Here is a 12113-nt window from a genome sequence, read left to right on the forward strand (position 1 = left end):
TACCACTGGGACCAGTTACCAAGGTGAAGCATCGCCAGTTCAGCAGTGCTAAGAGCTAAGATAAAGTATGGAGCTTTTTGAATTCGAAGTACCAGAAAGTGACATTAAGACTCACTGATTAAACACTCTCTTTAACTCTCGGATTTGCTATCAAGTACAAACAGTTTGTCATATTATTTTCAAAGAAAATTGGAGCATATTACAAATTTTCCCAACATTCAATAATGCAATGCTCTGCAAGAAAAAGCCCTTTTTACTAAACGCGTCATTGAAAACACCAATAGCACTATTCTAGGTGGTACATCAATTACATGGTCAAAGTGGAGAGCCGATACAATCACTCACCAGGGGCGTCACTAGGTTCTGAGAACAGGGGGGACTTAGCCCACTGGAGATGCACAGGATATGAATGTAGTAGACATAAAAGAAAAAAAAATCCAAAAAACAAATAGACATGAACTGGGATGCAACTTTCCCACTTTTGGACAGATTTAGTAGAGATACTCAATTGTTTTAGGTCACCATTAAATTGACACAAGTACACACAATCTACACGGCAAAACCGCTGCTCAAGCTCTGCAACCATTCTGTCCAGTGGACAGTCATCAATTATAGAATAATCATTATTATATTATTAATTACCCTATTATTATTATTATCATCATCATTCTTCTTCCTGTGATTATTACTACTACTACTAGTAGTAGTAGGCTAGTATTAGCCTGCTTTTGCCTATTATATAAAATTTGTCAGAGATTTTTTTGTAAAAAAAAATCTATACAAATAAAAAATGTATTAAAAAAATATAAATAAATATAATTTTTAAAAAAATAAAATAATTAAGAAAATATCAATTTAGGGGGGCTTATGAAAATTTTAAATAGGTCTAATGACGCCACTGGCACTCACACAATCTTTCTAGATTTACTGTACAGACTACAGTAAGACTGTGTACAGTATATCACTTCTTTCTCCAGACAAGCAATACTTCCCTTTACTGTCTCATGGCAATAATTCACTGTTGTTCTATATAAGAAAACTGCAATTAAGTGAAATTTATAGTCAACATAAATCCCCCATCTGCAGCCATGATGATGATGATGATCAGGGTGAAAATATACGTCTGAGCTATGCTGCAAGGTGGGCATGGAGATAAGGAGATGTTTAACATGCTCCCACCCGTTTCTCAAGGAAATGATAACCTTAAATTAAAATTACACTCAGCCTTATTGGAGTGATTGATACAGCCATTCTCTGTACCTTTCATCCTGTCGGGGTCTCTAAGGGAAGATTCTGTAGGATTTTATTCAAGAAAAATCATCCGCAAATAATACCAGCTTTCAGTCTTTCGTAATTTTGGAGATATCATTGATGTACAAGTTGAACAGTTTTGGCCCCAGTATTGACCACTGGGGAACTCCGCACGTAATATATGAACTTGCAGATGTGTATTCTCCTAACTGTACGTATTGCTTCCAGTCAGCTAAGTTGGTTATATAACATTGGTTATGAAAGTAAGCAAATGCTGGAGTGGACACAGAATTGGAAAATATGCTCCAAAATTACTTTGGCAAGGCAAGTAATGTAGGCTACAACTGTAATATATTTAATGAGAGTAGGCTCACTGTGTCACACTTTAAAAAAAAAATCTCTGGTCCAGAGAGAATCATACGGGTTAGTATACTAGTCAATGATCAGCAGTTTTTATTCTTTTGCTTGAATCAGGCAGAAATCAAAGTCCACAACCCGAAACACTGTCCGCTTTACAAAGGTGCCTCTTGTGAGAAAGCTACACATTAACACACAAGGAACTTCTCCAAGCTTCTCTGAACCACCTTTACAACCAAGCACACCTTCCTGGACTTGTCCGACTTTTGTAAACATTGCAGTCTCCAGACGGCTGTCTCATAAGTTCACTCTGGCCAGCCAATAGAGTGAATGCATTGAGATGCAACACAACCACACCTGGGCCTATGGGACAGCAGGAGCCATGGAGACCAGCTGTTACTTGGCTGATGCAAAAGGAAGCGCTGAAGGAGCAGGTAACATGGGAGTGCAAATGTACACGCCAGCCGGGACCGACCATGATGGTTTATGGGCAGTGCATTGCAAATAGTGGTGTGTTTACCGAGGCTAATCTTTGATCATTGAGGAAGTGCCGTTAAAGAGGCTCTGAATCAACATCCTGGAAGTTAGCCATGCAGGAAGGCTGCAGTTAAAACAGCTCAAGCTCAGCAAATGAACTCGCATGATCTCTTTTTTCCTGGTAAGCCAAGTCATGGATTTAAGTATAATACATAGGCTGAGTAACACGATGATTTGCATTGCTACTACAACCTAAACCATCATGCTTGTTTCCATAGATGCTCCATAAAAATGCAACCAACTCAGCTTTAAACCCAGCTGACCTACCTCTTGTTGAAATGAACCACATCTCTCCTCAGAACACAGAAAAGCATCCGGTTAAGCCGTCTTTCAATGTGCATAATATCAACGTAGTCCCTGCAGCGTATACAGAGAGCAGTGAGACACTATTGAAATGTAAGCTACAGGGGTATAAAAAAAAAACAAGGCAAAGATGTTGGCAACTGTGATGTGTGTTGAGAGGAATGCACCAGTGTTATCACTCACAGAGTTATGCAAGAAGACTGGTGGAAACCTTTGCCTGGTACAGTTGGGCCTCAGCCTCCTTACACACATGTTAAACACACACTCAGCACACACACACTCACACAAAGACGAACAGGTCTTGGATCTTTCTAATTACCCTCAGTGAATGGGAGGCAGTCGGACACTGAGAGAACAGACCGGCTGGGTTATCATACAACCAACACTCCCCATTTTTACTATGACTTTACTATTTATAGCCTTCATCTACTGTATGGACTTTATTTCCTCAACAGAGGTCATTAGGTGTGAAGGAGGTATAGTGAGGAGAGGATGTGTTTAAAAGGGGAAGTGCACATTTTTGGGAATTTTGCCCATCATTCATAATCCTTATGTGAAACATGAACACATATTTCTTTCCCTTTTCTGTGCCTCATAAACATGAGAAAACTGGTTCATAGGATTTGGACTATGAAGCCCTGTAAAAACAACGTTGCATGGTTTGAAGTACATGCTATGATCATGCATTAACATGTAATAGTTGCAGTATTTTGATGATTTGGACCTTAACATACGTCAGGTTTTCAAAAAAACCCAAAACGCATTTATTAAAAACTGGGAAAAAAATCAATTAAAAAAAAACTATCTTCAATGCTTTTGCTTCTGCTATACCCTACACTTTTTCAGTACTTTGGTTCCGGTTTTCCACACCAAAATATCTGATAAAACATTCCACTGTTCTCAAATATCTTAATTTTTATTTATCTATACACAAATTAAGATAAAAAAAATAAACAAATTCAGAATAAAGACAATAAATCAATCAATCAGTAATAAATAAGTAAAATAATAATAAAACAGCAAATAAGAAAAACGTAAGAAACCACATACAGTTGGTAGAGACATTATTTTTTTTCAGATTCAAATGTACAGTATTAACAGTTATTTAACCTTTAACATGAACATTAATGAAACTTAATAATTTTACCCAATTAGCAAGTTAGCATCGTACTCAGTTCCGTCTGGGAGCAGCGTCGTAACTTTAACAACATGTTTGATGAGATGCTTTATCTTGACGTGTATTTTCCGTTTTATTCCAAATCATTTCCTGCATTTATTTGTACCCAGCGTCATAAGCCTTTAGCTTCATTGCTAATCCAAAGCAAAACAGGGCGGGGTAACAGGGTAGGGTAACAGTATGGGCGGGGCAAAATCATGTTAACTGTGTCCGGTATGCACACAGCTTTAAGCTGTCATTTCAACATTAAACTTTGGTATCAAGGTGGCGGCCTCAAACTAGCGTCTCGCAGGCCGCATTTGGCCCACGGGCCGCGAGTTTGAGACCCCTGCTGTAAAGTATTTTAAAAAAACAAAACAAGTACAACTACTACTTGCAGCAGCCTCAGGCCGGGAGCTGAATGGACTGATAGTGAGGAAAGGAAGCGACGTGTCGAATGAACGCATGAAAGGAGGTCACCGGTTTGAAGGCTTTTTGTCTCCAGAAGAGACAGCTGTCGACTGCACGAGGCCTCGCTCCATTCACGTTGACCGCAGACAGACATACACACACTTCAAGTACGGCATCTTCAGTTGCTATTTGCATGGGAGGCAAATGAAAGTACCTCGTTGGGGGCTTTGTGTACATGCTTCGAACACAAAAGGTCTTTCTGAATCCTGTATTATTAACTCTATTTGAGTGTAATTCTGAAGTCTCAATAATATTTGATAATACGTGTTTTTTTTGTTTTTTTTAAAGCAGCATCCAAAGAGGCGGGGCGGGGGATGTCTGTTGAAGGGCCAAACTCCTTTGTCCTAAAGACCGCACTTGTATTTTACTATGCAAATATCATCTGCAGGAGACAAACAGGCTCTCTGGTGTCACTGGCATTGTCCTCTGCTCTGTGGTTCAAATCAAACAAGATGCTGTGATTAATCATGACTAATTGCTTCCCATATATTCTTGGATCATGTGACAAGAGTGTGATACAACATAGGAGTTGTGTTGGCACCTTCTACTGCACATTACTTTCAGAAGCTGCTAGCTGCTAAATGGTGCTACTCTAGTGTGAGTTGCAAATAAAAACCATATTTGGCCACTAATTGCTGCCGTTTTGGTTTTTATCCTTAATGTTTGTTACTTTTGTCTGGCATAATTGTTTAACTCCCACTTGCTTATTTAGAAATTTAGAGTGACCAAAGGGCCTGTTTTTTTGGAAAGTGATCCATTTTTTTTTTTTTAACATAGGGCCATGAAATTGACAGGAATTAGGGATGCCTGTGACATCATCCAGAGAAAAACAAAAATAAGGATAATGAGAAATATTATACAGAAGTAATATAATTAGAAAATAAAATAAAAATAATAAAAAAAACTTAAACTATTGCCCTGTGATTGGCTGGCAACCAGTCCAGGGTGTACCCCGCCTCTCGCCCCAAGACAGCTGGGATAGGCTCCAGCACCCCCCACGACCCTCGTGAGGAAAAAGCGGTATAAAATGAATGAATGAACTATATTAGGAAAGCAGGAAGTGAACAAATATTCACTCAGTTACTGATCAGATACTGAATCCGTTACTGATTGTAAAAGTACCAGATGGAGGGGTAGGATTTAATAAGCTTTGCTTCTTCCTACTCCTTTTGGACATGTGGAACTGTGAACTGATTATGTGATGCACTCAATTGGAATCTGATGCATGTTCAAATGAAATAAAACCATTACCATTATTGACAAGCTTGTGTGAGCTATTTTTGTTAAAGCTGTCTTTGCAGCTATGAATGGGCAATATTAAACAAGTACCTTCTTTTGGGACATGTTGAATTGTGTAAATACAATGATAAACAAATAAACCATACCATAACATACCATACCAGGTGTGAAAATGATGCGTTTTCCAAGGTTCAGTATAGTATTTAAGGGCAAAATGTTGAGAACCAAATGAATACTGCTAAGACTTCACTTGATTCTTGCTAATAACAACCCTTCGTTATCAGGATGTCATCAAGCTCTAATTAGCTGGATGTCTCATATAGTTGACCCATCTGCTCCACACAGTCCCTGTCCATATGGGCTGTATTCTCCTATAAGAACCCTAATGATCACCTTCTTAACAAATCCCGAGCAACAGCAGCAGGCTGACTACAATGAGAGCAGGATGGTGTGCTGGGTGTAATTTTGCGGTTTTGGAGAGTTAAGTAAGGGTGGGGTTTGCCTTCAGGGAGTCAAAATAAGACCCTGGTTCACTAAAGCACACAGACGGGCAACAAGAAAGAAGTGCATGCTTAGATGTGGTACCCACCCAGAGAGTTGAGTCAAGGTTGGCTGATATTGCATCAGTGGGAATCCCATCATAGCAACCTGCTGCCTAGGAGGATGGAGACAACAGGGAGGAAAACAAGACCATTAGATTTTAGATTAGATGGTTTCTATTGTCAGTATGTCACCAATAATAGAATGTTCCAGAAACATTTGTTAGACACCATAACTTTATACAACCACAAGTGTGACACAATTATTCTCGCTGATCTTGAGTCTCCACCTACCTTCCGTGCACAGAGTCCGGATTCCTGGCTGTGAGGCAGATGTGCTAACCACATGCTCCACCGTGCTGCCACAGCATCGCCTGTTGTTGTAAAAACACATGTTTAGTGATAGTGTACACAAAGCTTCATCATCTTCTTTTGCTGGGGGGGGTATTAAACACCAGAGTCGACACTAAACTTCATTTCTGGGAAAGGTTCATACAAAACAAGCAGGAAAACATGCTTCTGTTAACTACATTTAGACATCATCTATAGCTCAGCCTGACGTCTGTTTGACGTAATAATGACTCTTTGTAGTAGTCCTGAGCGATAAGAAAGAGGAAGATAAATTAATGTAAACTATTAAACTAAAAGCAGCAGGTCATGTTACTTTTACTGGGCAAAACATGAGATGAACATGCTTTTTCAAAGATATTTTGCAAAGTAAGGCTGGAAGAATCAGCTAATGCTAAAGCTTAGCATGTCAACAAGAAGCAGATTGATTGATAGAAATCAATTCCAATGCTAGCACTGTTTTCTGGAGGCTGTGTGCTTTGTTAAAATAATTTAAAAAAAAAAAGACTCTTACCCTTGTAATTCTGTTAAGATCACTGGTGGCTGCATCACTTTAGACTACTAATCAAAGCATTTATGAATGACATTAAACATACGTATATTAATTACATTCACAGCTGTTGCTCATCTTATCATTTACAGTCCGTACTTTAAAAAAATACAACAACAAAAATCAATATGTAAAGCTTTTGTGTGGTACCTATTGTAGTCAGGAAAACATTTTATTTGAGTAAATTGATATCACAAAGTTGTCAAAAAGTGTCGAATATGGTAATACGAAACATCGCTGCATTTTGATGGTAGAAGAGTCTCAGAGATTGACAAGGCAATCGCGCCCCCTGTAGGAAATGTAAAACATTGTTTTTTAAAAACCTGTTGAGGAAAGCACTAATGCAGTACAGCCATATATATTGTGGTGTCGCTGGGAGCACTTCCTGGTTCCCAGCGTGCTTTGCGGCACCATCCATGTAAATAGCTCTTCAGTCGCTGGTTTAAAGTCACATAGTTGTTAGTTAGTGTTCTACACAACCGGTAAGACTGTCTTGCCTGTTTTTATTCATCTGTTGGGTCGCTGTGTGATGTTTTTCTCTTTGTCACACCATGACTGACCGACACCGAGCGATCACCCACGGTGATTTCGGACAGGCCGTGATGCTGTTAAGAGTGAGCCTTTGTTTTTCTTCCCTCAAGTATAAAGCCTGTCTCTGCCTCAAAACCCTTGAGCGGCACAATATATTTATATATTTCTAAAATCTAAAATGTATAAAATCATATTAAAAATGCAGAACGACGCTGCACTATCTATCCTCATTGCTAGATGGCAGGCTTTACTAAGTAATGAGGTAATGACAGAGTGAATAACGTTAAGCTAAACTTACCTGCCAGTCCAGGGTGTACCCCGCCTTTCCAAAGTCAGCTGGGATAGGCTCCAGCATACTCCCGCGACCCTAAAAAGGATAAGAAACAGAAAATGGATGGATAAACCTACCTGTAAACTCCACAATGAAAAAAAATGTCCACTTTTTTATGCTGCTTGTGTTTTGTATATATGTTTTAATGATGGATCAATACTTCGTTTTTCATTATTCTGTCTATATGCACATAACCAAAAACTTTCCATTTTGCACTACGCATTATGCAGTATACTGTACGAAGGACAACACAGTGCAGCTTTGTGATTGGTCAACCGCCCTGGCCCCCTGGAGACTTCACTGCTAAAAATGCTGAGTCATATGTCAAATCCGTCGAGCCTTAAGCCAATTAAGGCCTAAGAGGTGTCAGGCGGCACAGTGATGTTGTACCGACAACAGCCTGTCTAAACGAGTTGCAAGCAAACATTGAAACAGGTTCAGCTTGGTGAAAGAATAAATAATACAAATCTAATATTAGGGTATTATTGCATTTAGCAGAAGGCCGTTTATGGTGACTCCAGTACCTGAGTGGATCATCTTCGGGCCATGAACATAAGCATTTGCACATACAATACAGACCAAAACTGACAAATCCATGCCTTGATGCTATGTCCTTAGAAAAGTGTTCCATGTTTATTGCAAAATATTTTTGTACAGAATAAAAGTGAGCAAACATACAACAGAGGAAGAGACAGTAAGGCCAACAGCAGAACTGTACAAACACAGAATATAACATTGCTGCTTGAATAGTACTTTTATACATCCCCATCTCCTTCACTGGGAGAATTCATAAACAAAACACACACAGACACAAATAATATGTCCACCATTTCTTTTCACATCTCCACATTACTGCCCTCACCTGCAAAACCCAACAATAATTCAATAATTCATCTTGATTGATAAGATAAATGTACTTGGAAAGCTCTAAAACCAGGGGTTTTCAAAGTGGCAGGAGTCACGAGACAGCTTGAGAAAAATAAAGATGAAAATATCTTTCCAACCTGCTAGCTTCAGGACATACTGAGGAAGTCTTGGAAAATGCGGTCGGCTCCCAAACAAATGATATTGTCAGAGGAAAGACCGACTGTGCCACACTTTGAAAACCCCTAAACCAAAGAATACAGGACTGCCACTGTTTGCCAGCGTGTGAAAGTTTGCAATTACGTAACTCCTAATCTTCAACTTAGCCAATCTCAATGTTGCAGCTCTACCACATAAATCCATGTGTGCATCGTCCATGCACGTTCCTCATGCAATTTGGCACTGACGTAAACGTACTTTGTTGAAAGTAAACACCCGCAACTTTTCTTCCGCTTCAAAAAAAACCCCAAAAAAGTGAGACAGCATCATCAGCCCTAGCCCGACATTCAAAATGTACACATTTAAACAACCGCATCTCCCAATAATATGGGATTCAATGAAGCCAAACAAAACACATATTAAAAGCAAAAAATTAAATAAAGATAATTTTATACTCTTATGCAGAAGCCCTTCAAGAAAACAGAAGAAAGATGAAGTACAATCCAGAGCTCCAAAGTAGAACAAAAGAGGGTCAGCAGGAAGGTAGACAAACGTAACGCACCAACCACTTCTCTTTAGGCCCTTCTAAATGACAATACTTTTGTTGGATAAATAACAAAACACAAACACTTGTTGCTAAGTAGACACAGTAGGTGTTCCCTGTGGGGATGAGCGGTAAATACACAAACAGTGTGGACGGGTGCTTTTTTTTCCCCCCCAATTTTTGGGCTCTCTTTGTTGCAGAAGCTCATCTGCAAACACAGAAACATTCATGAATTCACCAATGAGAACAACGTTTTCCAATGGTCTCCCTTCCCCAAGATGCGCAGCGGCTGTGTGGGATGGCGACTCGGAACCTTTTTAATGGATATCATCACAAACAAGTGCTTTTTAAGAGATTTGATACCCTGAGTAAGAGGAAAATAGGCTGTATTTCAGTAGATGCTTTTTTTCTTCCCTCTAAGCGACTGAAAAAAGACAGTAATACACCTTTCACGCATAAATAAACCCTGTAACACAAAGAAATAAAAACGACAAATCACTCAGCTTTACAATATGCATATTCTCATGCATATACAGTATAGTGTGTACTTCCCCCTCGCATACGAGCAGCAAGTGGTCGGGGACTATATACTTAAAGCGCCCTCTGCAGAGATTAATACTGATCATTACAATATCCAAATGAGAACAGACAAAATTCACACGACAGGCTGTGGGCGGTGGGTGGCTCATTCTGTGCAGCCGTGTAAACAGAAGAGGCCCAGCCAGCCAGAAAAGAGGATGATGGGCAACAGACATCCATGTAAAAGCAGCAACAGATTGTCTCGTTGAAAGGGGTGGACAGACTCAAAGAATAAGCTCATGGGAGGCTGAGGGGTGATGAACAGGATCACCAGTGGGTCATTCCATCATTTCATAGCCCTCCCCATGTATCCCGACTTGCTCTTTGGATGCCACCCTGCCCCTACAGGATGCTCAGACAAACAACTGGATCCGTTCGCGGATGGTCTGCCGGCAAATGGGGCAGGTCTTGAGCGCGGCACTGCAGTCGATGCAGGAGGCGTGTCCGCACTGGAAGACCAGCTTGATGTGGTTGTCGATGCAGATGGGGCAGGTGATGCGCTCCTCCATCTGCCGGTAGCGCGACTGCAGCTGCTCCAGCAGGTTGTGCTGCTCAGAGTTCTCCGTGCCGGGGCTGCAGTCCACCTCGGTCTGGTCTGGAGGACGGAGACACCGGCATAGCGTTAAGGAGACGGGATTTGTACATTTTGATGGCTGCACAAGTTTTGTCATACCTTGTCGAATTTTCTTGGTGATTGTTACTTGGCATTTAATGCATTTCTTCATTCGATGGGCACACTCTGTAAAATCAACAAGAAGGTCAATGATACATGAAGTACACATGCACACTAATGTGTAATTCAGGGGTCTCAAACTTGCGGCCCACGGGCCAAATGCAGCCTGCGAGACGCTAGTTTGAGGCCGCCACCTTGATACCAAAGTTTAATGTTGAAATGACAGCTTAAAGCTGTGTGCATACCGGACACAATTAACATGATTTTGCCCCGCCCATACTGTTACCCTACCCTGTTACCCCGCCCTGTTTTGCTTTGGATTAGCAATGAAGCTAAAGGCTTATGACGCTGGGTACAAATAAATGCAGGAAATGATTTGGAATAAAACGGAAAATACACGTCAAGATAAAGCATCTCATCAAACATGTTGTTAAAGTTACGACGCTGCTCCCAGACGGAACTGAGTACGATGCTAACTTGCTAATTGGGTAAAATTATTAAGTTTCATTAATGTTCATGTTAAAGGTTAAATAACTGTTAATACTGTACATTTGAATCTGAAAAAAATTATTTCTCTACCAAATGTATGTGGTTTCTTACGTTTTTCGTATTTGCTGTTTTATTATTATTTTACTTATTTATTACTGATTGATTTATTACTTCTTAATTTGTTTATTTTTTTTTTAATCTTATTTTGTGTATACAAAAATAAAAATTAAGATATTTGAGAACAGTGGAATGTTTTATCAGATATTTTGGTGTGGAAAACCGGAGCCAAAGTACTGAAAAAGTGTAGGGTATCGCAGAAGCAAAAGCATTGAAGATAGTTTTTTTTTATAGATTTTTCTTCCAGTTTTTAATAAATGCGTTTTGTTTTGGGTTTTTTTAAAACCTGATGCGGCCCGGCTTCACCCAGAACCTAGCTCCGGTGGCCCCCAGGTAAATTGAGTTTGAGACCCCTGGTTTAATTCATGTTTTTAAAGCAACAGCGGCTTATCATTAACTGCCGAGAGGAATGATGCATTGATTATGCATGTTCATTCCTTTCCACATAGGAATTACCGTATTTTCCGGACTATAAGTCGCACTTTTTTTATAGGTTGGCTGTTCCTGCGACTTATACTCCAGAGCGACTTATAGATGAAAAAACTGTTTATGTTACATAAACACTGGACACCTTTTCTGTTCATGTTTATTTTTTGTGTAGCTGAATAACCATTGTGTTAGCATATCTTACACCTATTCAGTCTGTTCTCTATTCTTTTATTATTGTTAGAACTTGCCTTCCAAGAGGACGTAATGTCTGTTTGGGTCAAGTAGTTTGTAAAATAAACTACTCGCAAAAAATGCTATTTATACTCCAGTGCGACTTATGTATGTTTTTTTCTACCTAATGATGCATTTTTGGCCTTGTGTGACTTGTACTCTGGAGCGACTTATAGTCCAGAAAATACGGTATGTGTGGCTACAGTACCATCCACTCACCTTCACATGCCACACTGTGCTGGCAAGGGCAGAAGAGAACGAGCAGCGCTAGCTCAGAACAGATGAGGCATTCACCGGGCCCCGGCGGAGTAGGAAAAACCAGATTGGTCATGGTATTGGGGGTGGTGTGAACGCGCCGCAGGTTAGCTGTGCTCGGGCCCTGGCCGCATGTAATGGCCTGCAGGAGCTGCAATCT

The 12113-nt window shown here is 40.0% G+C and overlaps 1 protein-coding gene and 1 long non-coding RNA gene across 7 annotated transcripts in view; both read right to left on the reverse strand.

The window, feature by feature from the left end:
* Positions 1 to 1634: 1634 nt before the first annotated feature.
* LOC131137364 (uncharacterized) lies at positions 1635 to 6978 on the reverse strand. Its single transcript, XR_009131888.1, has 5 exons — positions 6716 to 6978; positions 6148 to 6227; positions 5904 to 5969; positions 2413 to 2502; positions 1635 to 1971 (listed from the first exon to the last, which is right to left on the reverse strand). It is a non-coding gene; the product is annotated as an uncharacterized LOC131137364 (long non-coding RNA).
* A 1239-nt stretch (positions 6979 to 8217) lies between these two features.
* Positions 8218 to 12113, reverse strand: part of mib2 (MIB E3 ubiquitin protein ligase 2) — a 28693-nt gene continuing 24797 nt past the window's right edge. For 5 of the 6 annotated variants that reach the window (XM_058084539.1, XM_058084540.1, XM_058084543.1 and 2 more), the window contains 3 exons: positions 11918 to 12111; positions 10433 to 10498; positions 8218 to 10354 (listed from right to left, as the gene is read on the reverse strand). In XM_058084539.1, coding sequence (XP_057940522.1) covers positions 10113 to 10354; positions 10433 to 10498; positions 11918 to 12111 — 502 coding nt within the window. In that variant the 3' untranslated portion in view covers positions 8218 to 10112. Of the gene's footprint in view, positions 10499 to 11917; positions 12112 to 12113 lie in introns of all 6 variants that reach the window. The other variant, XM_058084537.1, reaches the window with a different exon arrangement.

This window comes from Doryrhamphus excisus, chromosome 10 (assembly GCF_030265055.1).
Source record: "Doryrhamphus excisus isolate RoL2022-K1 chromosome 10, RoL_Dexc_1.0, whole genome shotgun sequence".
Lineage (NCBI taxonomy): Eukaryota > Metazoa > Chordata > Actinopteri > Syngnathiformes > Syngnathidae > Doryrhamphus > Doryrhamphus excisus.